General features: G+C 37.9%; 2 protein-coding genes across 2 annotated transcripts in view; both read left to right on the forward strand.

Moving 5' to 3' along the window:
• Nucleotides 1–15,829, forward strand: part of LOC133534819 (U4/U6.U5 tri-snRNP-associated protein 1) — a 36,706-nt gene that overhangs the window by 13,528 nt on the left and 7,349 nt on the right. Inside the window, exons 9-11 of the mRNA XM_061874106.1 lie at nt 115–192; nt 573–701; nt 904–991. Of these exons, the coding sequence (XP_061730090.1) occupies nt 115–192; nt 573–701; nt 904–991 (295 nt within the window). The remainder of the gene's footprint in view (nt 1–114; nt 193–572; nt 702–903; nt 992–15,829) is intronic.
• Nucleotides 11,120–14,844, forward strand: LOC133534820 (uncharacterized). Its single transcript, XM_061874107.1, has 2 exons — nt 11,120–11,594; nt 11,682–14,844. Exon 2 carries the CDS (start codon nt 12,425–12,427, stop codon nt 14,426–14,428), a length of 2,004 nt encoding a protein of 667 aa, XP_061730091.1. The 5' UTR covers nt 11,120–11,594; nt 11,682–12,424; the 3' UTR covers nt 14,429–14,844.

Below are 15,829 nucleotides of genomic sequence, written 5' to 3' on the forward strand. Positions count from 1 at the left end.
ACATTATACGCGCTTACTAACATTGTAATTCTTATTTGGCCATTGGTGGAACCTGTCTTTGAAGTAAGAGTTATCAATGGAATCGTCAGTTTTACAGTGTGGATAATTTAATAGGAAGCAGCGGAGAAACGTCGCGGCTTCGTTCTCGGTGACCACGCGGGCATCGAGGCGCAGCGTTTCCGAGACATGATGGTGAGCACTCACTACTTCTACTATAATCAATAGTACATCAGATGCAGATGCTGAGAATGGGCAATTCGTGGATGAGTTTCGATTTTTTCGGACGACAAAGGAAACGAATCCACGAATTGCTATTCCTGCCGAGGCCTGCATATGTAGTGCAACGGTCTTGTAAGAACGAGACATGTAAGGTCGTTTATCTTACTGTCTCACTCTATCCTATAGCTTGAAAAATAAAACAATACAGTAATGAACATCCCGTCCGCTAAACACGACAATAATGGTTTGAATTTTTTCTAATAACGGGCATAACTCTTTAAAAATTGTGCCGTGGTCGATATTGTGGCTTGTTTACTTCCATTTGAAGTAATGCCAATTACATATTATTCTAGCGGCAAGAACGGATGCGTGGCGGGCCAGACAAGAGGCTGGAATCGCTTAAACTGCCTGAACTCAAGCTCGCCTCCGACTACCTCAGCGAGGCTGAGTTAAACACCAAATTCAAGAAGACCAAGCGCAGGGTAAGTGCTTTTTTTGTAAATAAGACGTCATGATTTAAAAAATACGCGACATTAGTGCACGTACTCGGTAATAAAAACATGATACAAAACACAGTGTGTAAGCTACGCCTAGCGCTGTCACGCTCATACACCGGAGCGACGTTCATTAATTTAAAAAGTATGCATTAATATAATAATAACAACTTCTGTGTGTGTTCGGCAGGGTAAGATACGCAAGAAGGCGAAGGAGGAGCCAATAGATGTGGACGATTATGACGCTGCCGCTACACCTCTCGAAACCGACGACACAGGTACATTCGCAACTTCTTTAACTTCATTTTGATATTTAATAAATTTAACAATGGCGTTCTAAAAGTTTTAATCATGTGTCGAAAGATGGCAGTGAATTTACTGTGGCTGCAAAATTTTCTTTGACAATTAATTTCAAATTCCCTTTGATATTATTAAGGCTCCGGCCTCAAAAATAAAATTACGCATTTTTAGAAGCAATTATCAGGTTTTTTACTTGTGTACATAAATGTGCTTTATTTCATTTCAAGCATGGTGTGGAAATAACTTATTTTAAATATAATGAACATCCCTATACATAACGTTGTTAACATATTATTGCATGTGCCTATCTAAAATAGTGCGTGTTATTTAACTTAAGAGCCCTTAATCCTTGGAGCGTTCTCCGATTTCACGAAATAACGCTCGATAGATGGCGTTGGCGCTCGGTACGCGAGCGCCGGCAACGCGACGCGCGTTTCAATGCAGACTAGAATAATCTTGATAGTTTTCAATATAATTTCAAGCAACATTAATTTTAGTGTCATATGATATCATATGGGCACTCTTTCTTTTATTGTATATGCACAGTAGTTTTTTTTTATGTACACTACTCATAGAAATAGGATAGTATAGAACGACTGTCAAACTTCGAAAGTGTGACCAAAAATGAAATGTAAGTGTGTGCGTAAATTGTCTATGTGCGAACAAATATAGTGATGTCATGTTACAACATATTAATAATCTATCGATGTTTAACTGCTTTATCGACTACTTTTTTAAATATGTTTGTAAAGTTGAAAATGATAAAGTTGAAGTTGTTTGAAAATGTGTTCGGAAATAGTTGACTTTACCAAAGAAAATTTGAATTTCGCGCCTTTTCCTGCCGACAAGCTGGGTTGGGTGTGTATACGCTGTGTACAAGTATACGCTGTCTTGTGTTTCCTTGTGTTGGCGGCAAAGCCGTTGAAAAGTGGTTAAAATGTAAGTACTGTGTTGGAAAGTGAAGTTTAAATTTATCGCTGAACATGTGCACCTTCAAAAAAGGTATTATAACAATCGTTATTATTTTAAGTCGGCTATAAAGGTAATATCTTAATGATATCTTGTGAACAACTAATTCCATACCTACTTATATACCGACAAGTTATCGATACAGTCATATGAACATTTTGTCAAGCCCTACCGTAAAGTAACAGTTTAGGTTTTTACACAAAATATTCTAAATTATTGACTAATATGATGAAATATTAACACACGATTGAAGAAAAACTTATAATGAACTGTATAAATTGGTTTTTTACACTTTTTATGCTGTTAATTTGATAAAATATCGTTACGAAAATTTCGCTAGGAATATCAAAATTACCTGTGAAATGAGTATTTTCCTGGGTTTTTTGGCCTTGAAACACTACAACCCGGTACACAACATGACACCATCGTCACTAAATTACTTAATATATATTTTTCTTTATGATTCTCTTATATTTTTCACGTTAAAAAATACGGCAATATGATTTTGGCCGCCTCGGCCGCCTTCGAACTCAAAATTGGTTACGTTTTCTCATATGTAGTCTGCCTCTTTCGCACTTATGGCTTGTTCATATACGTCATGGCTTCCCTTTCGCACACTTCATCTGTCTGTCAAGCGAAGCGACTGACATGTCTCTGACACTACTACTAAGTGTACAGACTACAGAGTGTACTATAACCCTTGCTCTTTATTCTGTCTCTTTCACACTAATGGAAAATGAAGAAGTTAGTAAATGACTGCAGGTATAAATAAAGTATATTAGTGCGATAGAGAGACAGATAGTGTTTCGTTGTCGTATCGTAAACGATTGGCATGTTGGCCACACACTTGCTTAGTGCCTAGCCAAAATACCAATCGTTTGCGTATATTAGTGCGATAGAGAGAGAGAGTAGTGTTTCGTTGTCGTATCGTAAACGATTGGCATGTTGGCTACGCACCCATGATACCTAGCCAAGAAGCCAATCGATTGCGCATATTAGTGCGATAGAGAGACAGATAGTGTTTCCTTGTCGTATCGTAAACGTTTGGCATGTTGGCTACGCACCCATGCTGCCCAGCCAAGATGCCAATCGTTTGTGCATATTAGTACGAGAGAGAGACAGATAGTGTTTCGTTGTCGTATCGATTGGCATGGTGGCTGCGCACCCATGCTGCCTAGTCAAGATGCCAATCGTTTGCGCACATTAGTGCTATAGAGTTTCAGTGTTATTTGAAATCACGTTAGGGTTTGTATTATTATTTTTGACCCGAATGAAGTCCATCCAGGTTCTTATGATGGAGTCAGGAGTTGGTCACCAGAACTCCTAATCTACTCATTATAATTCCATCGTGCTTGGGCTCAAAAGATTTGCCCTGACGAACACCATCGATCTAGATGAGGTCCACGGTCTCATGACGGAGTCAGGAGTTGGTCACCAGAACTCCCCAGAACTCCTAATTTACTCATCATAACTCCATAGAGTTTGGGCTAGATTGATGAGCATCATCAATCTAGATGAAGTCCAGGGTCTCATGATGGAGTCAGGAGTAGGTCACTAGAACTCCTAATCTACTCATTATAATTCCATCGTATTTGAGCTCAATAGATTTGCCCTGACGAGTACCATCGATCTAAATGAAGTCCAGGGTCTCATGATGGAGTCAGGAGTTGGTCACCAGAACTCGTAATCTATTTATCATAACTCCATCGTGTTTGGGCTCAATAGATTTACTCCGACAAGCACCATCAAATTACCATTATGATGAATAGATTAGGAGTTCTGGTGACCAACTACTGAGTCCATCATGAGACCCTCGACTTAATCTAGATCGATGGTACTCGTCAGGGCAAATCTTTTGAGCCCAAACACGATGGAGTTATGATGAATAGACTAGGAGTTCTGGTGATCAACTCCTGAGTCCATCATGAGACCCTGGACCTGATCTAGATTGATGGTGCTCGTCAGGGCAACTCTATTGAGCCCAAACACGATGGAGTTATGATGAGTAGATTAGGAGTTCTGGTGATCAACTCCTGAGTCCATCATGAGACCCTGGACCTGATCTAGATTGATGGTGCTCGTCAGGACAACTCTATTGAGCCCAAACACGATGCAGTTATGATGAGTAGATTAGGAGTTCTGGTGACCAACTCCTGACTCCATCATGAGACCCTGGACCTCATCTAGATCGATGTTGCTCGTCAGGGCAAATCTTTTGAGCCCAAACACGTTGGAATTATAATGAGTAGATTAGGAGTTCTAGTGACCAACTCCTGACTCCATCATGAGACCCTGGACTTTATCTAGATTGATGATGCTCGTCAGGGCAAATCTATTGAGCCCAAACACGATGAGGTTATGATGAGTAGTTTAGGAGTTCTGGTGACCAACTCCTGACTCCATCATGAGACCCTGGACCTCATCTAGATCGATGGTGCTCATCAGGGCAAATTTTTGAGCCCAAACACGTTGGAATTATAATGAGTAGATTAGGAGTTCTAGTGACCAACTCCTGACTCCATCATGAGACCCTGGACTTTATCTAGATTGATGATGCTCGTCAGGGCAAATCTATTGAGCCCGAACACGATGAGGTTATGATGAGTAGTTTAGGAGTTCTGGTGACCAACTCCTGACTCCATCATGAGACCCTGGGCCTCATCTAGATCGATGGTGTTCATCAGGGCAAATCTATTGAGCCCAAACACGATGGAGTTATGATGAGTAGATTAGGAGTTCTGGTGACCAGCTCCTGACTCCATCATGAGACCCTGGACCTCATCTAGATTGATGGTGCTCGTCAGGGCAACTCTATTGAACCCAAACACGATGGAGTTATGATGAGTAGATTAGGAGTTCTGGTGACCAGCTCCTGACTCCATCATGAGACCCTGGACCTCATCTAGATTGAAGGTGCTCGTCAGGGCAACTCTGTTGAGCCCAAACACGATGGAATTATAATGAGTAGATTAGGAGTTCTAGTGACCAACTCCTGACTCCATCATGAGGACCCTGGACCTCATCTAGATCGATGGTGTTCGTCAGGGCAAATCTTTTGAGCCCAAACACGATGGGATTATAATTAGTAGATTAGGAGTTCTGGTGACCAACTCCTGACTCCATCATGAGAACTTGGACTTCATCCGGGTCAAAAATAATAATGCAAACCCTAACGTAATTTCAAGTGAAAATGCGTTTTTCAGAAAATCGCAGCCAAATAACACTAGACCTTACTCATAGTGTTGTGTTCCTGCCGGTGAGTAAGGTTGCCAGAGCTCAACGAGGGGCGGGAGGGGGGTTAGGGTCGGCAACGCGCATGTAACTCCTCTGGAGTTGCAGGCGTACATATGCGGGCCGTATGCTTGTTTGCCACCGACTTAGTATTAAAAAAAAAGTAACACTGAAAATCCATCAATAAGCGAGTCCTGTTAGGCATACTGTAAAAAATGAACTTTTATTAAGATTTTCTAATCGCAGTATATAGCACTTCTCGGAACTCCGTAGCTGATTACGATCGCAACGAATGCCTGACAATCGAGCACAGGTCCGTCCTCTAAGCGCGCTCCGCGCGGACTGAGAGCGGGGCGTCGCTGCTGCGTGATTTATACGTGTTTTAAAAAATATAAATTTACGGCAATGTAGGTCCCATAGTTACGATTTTTTTTTTATAGGTTAACATAAAGTTACAGTTTGCTATAATATTATTTTTAAAGCAAAATATGCGTACAATTTGCGGAAATAAAATATAATAAAACCCTGTTTTCGCCAAAAAAATGAAGAAAACTCGGAAGGTATTTTATCAGTTTTTTCAAATGAATCTTCGATTGTTAATCATTCCAGCCCCTCGTACGAGATATGTTGAATCAAATTGTAGTCATTCATGTACCAAATGATTCTTGTTTATAGCAAAATTGAGAACCGAAACGCCACATCTCACTGCAAAATTTGGAAAAGACTCCAAAAAAACCTCATTAAAAAAGAGGTTTAAAAGAGAAAATGAAAATTTGAACTGTTGGAGCCCCTAGTTTAGGAAACGATTATTTAAGTACGTTATCAGTTTTTGAATAAATACTAATAGTTACGTCGTAATCTTGAATGAAAAAGGAAGCATTTTACAAAATACGCTCGTCTGTAGGAATAAGGCCTCTTAATGTCAATTATTAAGATGTTGCTATATGTGAGATCCTATAATTGGCTGTGTCACTATTTATGTTGTTATTAACATTGTAGTTATAGCTGTTGGTTCTCCACGTAATAGTACATTATACACGTAAACGAGCGGCGATAAATTAAAACACGACCGAAGGGAGTGTTTTAAATCGACACGAGTTGCGAATTACCTATTCGCACATGTATTGTACAACGTTTTACAGTACATATGGCCCTTTAAATGTTCGACATAGTAACGTAATGTGCTAATTTTCGCACTAGTGCGGTAAAGTAGCACCATATGTACTGTAAAATAAATAAATAAATTGTAACAAATTTTTAAAGTGTCCTTTAGACTTATGTTCGTATTTTTTTTCTAGTCAAAAATTCAGGATTCTAATCGCTGAAGTCCCTAGAGAAAATCCTCAAGATTGCTAATTAAATCTGTTACCTTTTCACGCATAAATAGCTGGTCAGCTATTTATGATAACTCTACTAAATCGGTCGATTTAGATGAAATTTAGTATGCAGATAGTTTAAGGCTCCAGGAAAAACAGATTTGGATAGTGTTTATAAGATTTTATTCAACTTGCCCTGTTAGTATGCATGTATGTTAGTGTGGGTCAAATCTTAGAAGCTAAATTTGACCCACTTTCCGATTGAGCTGAAATTTTGCATACATGTGTACATCGGATGACAATGCAATATTATAACATGGACTTGATCTCATGATGGAGACAGGAAGTGGCCATGGGAACTCTTTGATAAAACAATGCAACCTAGTTGTGTTTGGGGTTTTTAGAATTGTCTCGACAACTATTAGTTGCCTACGGAAAGAAAAGTACAGTCAGCGATAAAAGCTTGTGCCAAATGTGATATTTTTGCCAAAAACATATTATCATAAATATGAAATCTGAAATCAATCTCATCATTCCAAGCAGACGAAGTCGCAGGCGCAGGTGTTTGACGCACACCCATTTTGCATCAGATAATCTAATGACACTACATTGTTTTACGCGGTAAATGCAGCGGTAAGCGCATTGTCATCTTGGTGAATGTCTGCTAAACATCGATTTAGTTACTTACTACTGATGTAGTATAAAGGTTATTTTAAAATCATTAACCTTTTTGACGCCAGTGGTAGATATATCCGCACCGGGGTCTAACGCCGAAGGTCACAGGCAACAACATAGACTTACGTGCATATGCATAAAGTTTAATTTCAGTTTTGGCATTTCAGTGACGTGGCGTCCGAGTGACAGCTTTTGTGTTTGACACGGCGTCAAAAAGGTTAATAGGTTGAAGTGCTTTTAATAGGTATATTGAAAGCTTTCTAAATGCTGTCATTCAACTTATGCTAATTTGTATTAAGAGCAATTCCTAGCTGAGCAACTTTTCAAATCTCGAATTTTTGAAGCTATGTTTCTGTCGCGTTGCGGTGGGCGGGAGCCAGAGCTATCTAAGTGTGAGTGCGCGCACACAGACGCGAGACTCGTGCGCTCGCTCATTGCGCGCCGTTCCGTCGACATCGCCCGCGAGCCAGACGGAATTTATTCTGCGCTGCCCGACGCAAGTTGTTTTTGTTGTTACCACGTAATATTGTTTTTCATTTTTATATTATACTGTATCTATTACACCCTAATACCAAACACAAGGGCGTCGCCAGCCGATGGCGCAGGGGGGGGCAAGTTGACTTTACCTACCACAATTCATACTTTTCTCATTCTCTATGAATGAGAAATTATTAACTTCAATATCATTTTTGAAGACCTATCCATAGATATCCCCCCCCCCCATGTTTGTTTTGTTTAAATTTTATGACGTTTTTGCCATTTGGCTACGGAACCCTAAAAAGCGCTGGTGGCCTAGCGGTACGAGCGTGCGACTTGCAATCCGGAGGTCGCGGGTTCAAACCCCGGCTCGTACCAATGAGTTTTTCGGAACTTATGTACGAAATATCATTTAATATTTACCAGTCGCTTTTCGGTGACGGAAAACATCGTGAGGAAACCAGACTAATTCTACCAAGGCCTAGTTTACCCTCTGGGTTGAAAGCTCAGATGGCAGTCGCTTTCGTAAAAACTAGTGCCTACGCCAAATCTTGAGATTAGTTGTCCCCAGCTCACCAAGCGGGCTCCCATGAGCCGTGGCAAAATGCCGGGACAATGCGAGGAAGATTTGAGCGTTGTAAAATAAAAAAAACAACGGGTACTCCGGAAGTGCCGGCAGAAGTGAAAACTTGAATAATAACGTTGCGCATTTTTGATATTTTGGAATGGTTAGGGAATAATTTTGCACGAATTGCTTTAATTATCAGTATAAAAGTACAATCATTTATGTGGTAAAAAACAATATTCATTTATTGCGCTGTCGTACACAAACATGACAATTTATATTACATTAAAAATTTAACACTTCAGAACTATTACAGTTATTTAACTTAAAAATACACAACGTTAATATTTAAGTTGCGCCGGCGGTCTACTGGCTTCAATGACATTGTAACAGTTTTTCGATCAGGTCACGTGTCCGTCTTACGAATTTTCAATCTGACGAATCTGTCGGTCACGTCACCTGTCGCGAGTTTAACATTTTTTTCCCCATCACAAAAAGTGCCCAGCGCCGCTAAAGAAGTTTTCACTTCAAAAATACTCAAAAACAAGCGTCACCAATTTGTATTCTTGCGTCCAGACCTCCATTTTATCGGTAATAATCAGTGGTTGAATTTGGCAGCCAAATTGGCATTTGCGTCCGCACGGCCTGGGGCCTGCCGCGACAACCAAAATCATTAAGACTTAATTAGAGTGACAGAGAAAAATGGCTGCAATTAACGAACTTCGATTTTCGCGGTTATAGCCCTGATTAGATCGGACAATTTCATCAGATTGGCGAAAAATTGTCTTGTCTGGACACGGGTTCAAGGGCTAGTAAACTTGGGTGCGATCTTAAATATTAATACGAATTGCAAAACTAAACTTATCCAAAAATCGGCTAGCTTAAAAAGTCACAAAAATTGCCTCAAAATCGTAAGTCACGCACATGTCACACAAGAAGGCGAAAAGTCACAAAAATGTGACTTTTGTGACCATCTGGCAACGCTGAGATAGACGCTAAAACAAAGGCGGCTGTGCGGGGGGGCGCGGGCGCCGCGCGGTTACATGTTGCTTCCCCCCTCCCCCTCTCCGCTTCAACGATAGAGTAGACCAGGCGGAGCGTAGTCGAGCGTTGGGAATATTAGGAGTGGAATTGGTGAATTCATTCGAGTTTCGACGTACGGGAATGATTGTTCAAGGCTTGAACTTCAAGCAAATCAACTCAAAGACTTAGGACTTTGGTTGTATTATATTTGGCAACTTTTTTAGAATCTCTAGGGGGGGGCAGCTGCCCCTCCCTGCCCCCCCTTGGCGACGCCCTTGACCAAACACCCTATCACCTGTACTAAATGTATTTTACACCTATGATGACGAAATAATAAATGATTGATTGATTGATTGATATTAATTACCATATAGGTAAAAACTGCAAAAAAGAATGATGTCTCAGCTTCGGTTGTCGTCGTACAGTCAAGTGCAAAAATATGTATCGAAAGAATCGTCTCATAAATATGGTACTACGCTCTTATTACACTGGAATAAGATGCTATGGGACATATTTTTGAGTAAGATGTGTACACCCATATTTTTACACTTGACTGTACCTATCCGTATCAGTAAGTTGGGAGTGATCATGGTGTGTTGTGAAATTTTGTAAGTAGGTATAAATATACCTATGGTTAAACTACAATCTATTTAACTTGTAGTACGATGGGGCTAAACTTGGGCCGCCTTATTGAAGAACGTATCGCAATGACAATCTGGGTAAAGTATGTTGGGATAATGCCGGACAATTTTGGGACCAATTGAGAGAACTCGTGAAAAAATGTTTTTTCGAGATCTCAACACGTGACAGATTCTTGAAGTACGTAGCGAATCGTTAAATAATAACCGTAGATTCGGCCTGAATTTTGGTAATCTTCAATATAGAACGGTTTTAGTTTTGTACCTGTGTAAAGATGAGACATACTTTTTTTAGGGTAATGAGTGTTTTGCCATCAAGAGAACATAGGATGGTGAAAAAAAGTTGCTTCTAATGGAAAGAGAATAAGGTATCACAAAGAAATAGGTCCGGTGTCTACCCTTTTGTATCCGATCTTAACCCTGATACAAAAATTTATAAAATTGTGGCTCTCAAACTTGATACCTATGTCATAAGGCAATTTGATAAGTAAACAATGTGCTAAGAAACCTCTTATTGTAAGGTTTACCCGAAGTAATAAAAAAAAACCACTAAAATAATAGATACGTTGCGAAGTTTTGACAATTTAAGATTTTGTGAACTGTACAGGTTTAGGGAAAATATAAATGTATTGTTTATTGAATGGAATGTACTGGAAGATATTAAGTACTTAAGTAGGAGGGACAAAAATCAAAATAAAAAATAATTGTGCCCAGTCATTTTTAATGAAGGTCGCCAAAAAAATAAGAATCAAACTTAGAAATCAAAAAGACTAAGTAGTTCTTTAAAAAGGTCAAGGTCACTGAGAGCCCATCTTGAAGTATGGAAAATAATTAAAATTGCGATTTTGTTGGTTTAATTTTGCAATTATGTATATATATAGTTGCTATACAATCTTTTTTTTTTTTGTTAAAATGTAAGGATCGTATGTAAAGAGTAAAGTAAATATATAGGAAAAGAGAGCCCTCTTGAAGCATTTTAAGGAAACTAATTTCGAAGCCCTATCTCTATTTTGTATCCGAAACTAGCAATGTATGTATGCGTGCACATCTACATATGCATCCGTATGTGTAGGTACTTTATTGCGAAAAATTGCTCATTTATTTTACTCGATTTTGTTATAAATTTCAACATGTATCATCATCCCTATACAATATAAATACTCTTTATTGCACACCTCAATAAAAGAAAACAATACAAAAGAAAATTTAAAACCAGAGTTGGACGTAATCGATTCCTTTTGGAATTAATTACACGATTACATTCCAGTAATCATGATTCCTCATTAATCGATTATTTGGGTAATCAAAATTAATGTAATACTGTACTTTGATTACGTCTGTCATCCATTCCTTTGGAATCGGTATTGTAATCCACTACTGTAATATTGATTCCTCGGTAATCAAGTACTTAAGTAATCTGAATTACTTTACTTCAATTCCAGGCTTATTACTTAATTGGCAAACCTTATTTTATAATTTTGTTAATGTCACTAAAATTGTTTTTGGTCTACATGTCATTCTAGCATTTCACTTTCACATTAAATTTTGGTGTTGAATCTTAAAAATTGGGTTAATATTTATAACACAATGACATGCATGATTGATGTGGAGGAATTTCGATGTTTTAAAATGGAACTTCAGGCAAAATTAGAAATAACCAAAATTCGTCAAGGAAATGCCAATTACGGTAAGATATAAAACAAATAATAGTTATTATTTTTAAAACCATAAAAAGGTCATGTTTATTTATGTTAGGTACCTGTTTATTTTACAGAGCCCAATTTATGCTGCTGTCTGCTAAATTTTCGTGAGAGGTGCCTGAAGGTGATGTTCAAACGAAAACACTTTTTAGATTTTGAAGATTGTTGGGAAGAAGTAATGGAGGTATTTCGAAAACACCAAGAAAAGGGCCTTCGTTACAATAAAGACCTAAGAGATGATAATTGCACATGTGTTACACAGCCATCACATTTAAGAAAACAACTATTGAAGATACCTCCACAAGTATTTGAAACATTTTGGTTTGAGGCTGTAAATAAAATTGAAAAATATGCAGACGATTTTAGTAAATAATGTTTTCCCGTCGTATTTTATGGAAATTATTCGTGCCTTGTCAACTATTTCAGGGAGAGTCCTAAAGCAAATTAAAATAGATAGGGTAAATTTTATTAATTTTCATCAATATACGATAGTAAAGTAAGTATAATTCATTACACCTGTACCTGTACTCGAACTTGAAGATTTTCCCGCAGTGAACGTGTTAAATAAACACTTCAGATACCAGATTATAATTCCCAAGGAAGTGTACAGAGTACAGATGTAGTGCATAATGTTTTTGAATCGTCTCTGCCGCTATAATTGTGTTATCAGACCTATTTAGATAACGTTGAAGAGGTCCTACTAAAATATTATAATATGCCTCACTGACAATGTCAATTGAACTTGACAAATGTAACTACACTTCAGCGGGTTTACAATCCAATAGTCCAATTTATAAATCCATCCCATAACTCCACTATGGATTTGGATTCACCAGCTGTCGGCGAAGAAACATCAGCCTCAAGTTCCGAATCTGAAATTTTATTTGATGGTACGTTTTTTTCCAAAATTACGTCTAAAACAACAAATTCGTCCACTGTGGCAGCGTGCGTGAAATGTTTACCATTAAACGTTGAAGTAAAAGGCTATAAAAAATGCTCTTCCAACTTCATTAAACACCTGAAGAGAAAACATGGACCTGACTGTGTTGAAGAATACAAATCATATTGCATACAGAAGAAAAGAAAAAAGCCGCAATCAACATCAGTTCAAAATCGTCAAGTGCTTAAAACTAGCAGCTCTTACTCTCAAGAAGAGTTTGATAGCGACGTAGTAAAATTTTTTTTACATTCGATGATACCACTCAGTTGTGTAGAAGATCCACATTTCATTCGAATCTTAAAGAGACTGCATGTCGACAGTTTGGGATTGACTATTATGAGTCGTACAACTTTGACCCGTCGTATAAATCAACATTATGATGATCAAGTTAAAGTAATTAAAGATTTAATGAGCAGGGTAAATTTTATCTGTGCAACTGCAGATATCTGGTCCAGCCGGAAAAGAAGTTTTTTAGGCCTGACGGCACATTGGATCGATCCTGATACTTTTCTAAGATCATCGAGGGCATTGGCATGTCGGAGATTCCCGGGAGTGCATAATTATGAACGCATAACTAATCTACTAAGAGACATTTTACATGAATTTGACTTAGATTTGCCTAAGATTGTTGCTATTACTACAGATAATGGTAGCAATTTTGTTAAGGCTTTTAAAGAATTCGGAGTTCACCCAGGTAGCATAGAAACAAATGACAATTGTGAGACCGTTTCTAATGTCTCTAATGATGATATCGAAGAAGAGCCCTTGATGATTTCAGATTCAAATAAAGGTTGTATTGACTTTTTAAATGATCATGCACTGCTACCGTATCATATGCGATGCTGTTCCCATACTTTGAATCTGATAGCCACAACAGATTTAAAACATTTACTTACCACTGACACTGCTCTGTCCAACATTCATAAGAGTGTAATAGATAAATGTAATCGTCTTTGGAAAATGGCGAATCGTCCCAAAAGCTCTGAAATCATCCAAAATATATTGGGACATAATCTTAGTCGACCAGGCGAAACTCGTTGGAACAGTATGTATGATGCCCTAAAGCAAATTTTATCGATTAAAGAAAAAAACAGTGTTCTACATGAAGGGCTCGGTTTGGAAAATCCGCTGCGTAATACAGATTTCAATTATATAGAAGAATATCTGTCTTGTTTGAAACCCGTAGCAGCAGTACTGGATATTCTTCAAGGAGAAAATAATACCTATTACGGTTTATTGCTACCAACACTACTGATGCTTAAAAAAAAAGTACATGCCCTACAGCAAAACAATTATCAATATTGTAAACCAATTGCGGTTCAATTATTAAAACAAGTGCAGAGTCGTTTCGACGATTTATTGAAACTTACAGGACCTGCAGCAGAAAAAGCAATTATCGCCGCTCACAGCTATCCCAGGTTCAAGAACTCATGGTACCAATGCGTGGATTCCGAACATCACGCTAGGTTAAAAAATATGTTTTTGACGGCTGTATCGGAGGAATCTCAACATCATTCAAATATCGAGCCTGAGATATTTCAACATACACATGACTTTGATGACGCGTTTTACGATTTCAGTAATTCAAATAGTGACAGCAACACTAGCGGCGGCAGCGGCGGACACTCAATCAGAGCAGAATATTGTATATTAGGATATCTATCAGATACATCACGGTCATTAGATATCCTGAACAAATATCCTGAGATAAAAAAAGTTTTTCTGAAGTATAATACACCTCTGACCTCTTCAGCTCCCGTAGAACGACTGTTCTCTTATGCGACTATGACAAATACTCCAAAAAGCAACCGATTAACAGACGAGAACTTTGAGCGACGAGTTATATTAAAAGCCAACTTGAATAATGAAAAACATTCTTAAATCTAAGAAATAATTCACTTAGCTTTGTACCTGACCGATAATTCATATTGTCAATTGTGTCTGGACCCACCTCACTCTTTTGTAATGAAAGATATTGTACAGTCGAGTTCATAAATATATGAGTATTGCCAGGGCTTCACAAATAAATGTACATGGGAAAGTTCATCATTCATAATTATACTTTAGGAAAACCTTTTTTTTATGGAAAATGCTCATATATTTATGAACTCGACTGCAAGTACAGTCAAGGCGTTACCGTTGCCGTTACCCACTAAAGGGTTAAACGATAAATTTTAAAGCCGTACTTAATTTTAATTACGCATATTTAATTTAAAGCTTAAGTAATAGCGACAAGTTTATTTTAATTTTATTTAGTTGAGTACAATAAATAAAACTAATATTTATGATTGAAGAAACTATTTTTATTTCATACATGTTGTGTGATGGATGTGGAATCAGGAATATCTTGAGTTTCTTTGAGCAATCCTTTTTTTCTCGCCGAGATTTGTATAGTGTTTTCTCAAAAATTCGCATACTTAAGTAGAGTCCGAATTTAGGGTCCATTTTGAAATCTAAGATGGCGGCACGTTTTTAGGGTCACGCAAGTCAACCAGGAACCCTTAGGTCGGCCTTACACATTGTGAATCATAATTCATATTATGAGTTCAGAATGCACGGACGGAATTGCATAAAATATACCTATATTACCTATCCATTTTGTATACGAATTAGTCGAAAACGAGTATAATAAAGAATATTGCAAAAAAATTTGCTGCCATCTTGGATCTTAAAATTGACCCTAAATTCGGATGCCACGTATGCGAATCAGTCAACACGATATTTAATTGTATGTTTGAGAAAACTTCGTTTAAAAGACACTTAACATATAGAAGTAATCTGGAAGTAATCAAGTCAACAATTCCAGTAATTTGCAATCGACAATGATTCCCAATTATTAGTAATGGTAATATTTGTATAGATGATTACTGATTCCATAATATGTAATGGTAATTTACCGTTTCACTTGATTACATTACAAGTAATCTGACACCTAGTAGTAGATTACAAAGTAAAATCAAGTAATCGTGGAATCAGGAATCGATTACGATTTGCCCATCTCTGTTTAAAACACATAAGCACAGGTAAACAACATTCGGTCTTATCGCTAAAAGGCAACCTTTGGGTTGCGGAAATTAAAAAAAATACATTGTCAGTAACCGTCGCGCTGGTAGTGGTACTGGATAAAAATAATGGTAGGAAAGTGTGATCAAGGAAACAATAAATGTGATAATTAAGGTCAGTAGGTAAATTGAAGAAAATTTAAAGTTTGATAATCACTGCTGTTTTTTAAATAGGTAACGATCTGATTGTTTCTGGTCCGATCTTTACCTGGAAGGGTCA

The sequence above is a fragment of the Cydia pomonella genome, chromosome 2 (genome assembly GCF_033807575.1).
Source record: "Cydia pomonella isolate Wapato2018A chromosome 2, ilCydPomo1, whole genome shotgun sequence".
Classification (NCBI taxonomy): Eukaryota; Metazoa; Arthropoda; class Insecta; order Lepidoptera; family Tortricidae; genus Cydia; species Cydia pomonella.

Excerpts from the sequence above, each read along its gene's own strand:
- LOC133534820 (XM_061874107.1), top strand. The coding sequence starts at position 12,425 with ATGGATTTGGATTCACCAGCTGTCGGCGAAGAAACATCAGCCTCAAGT.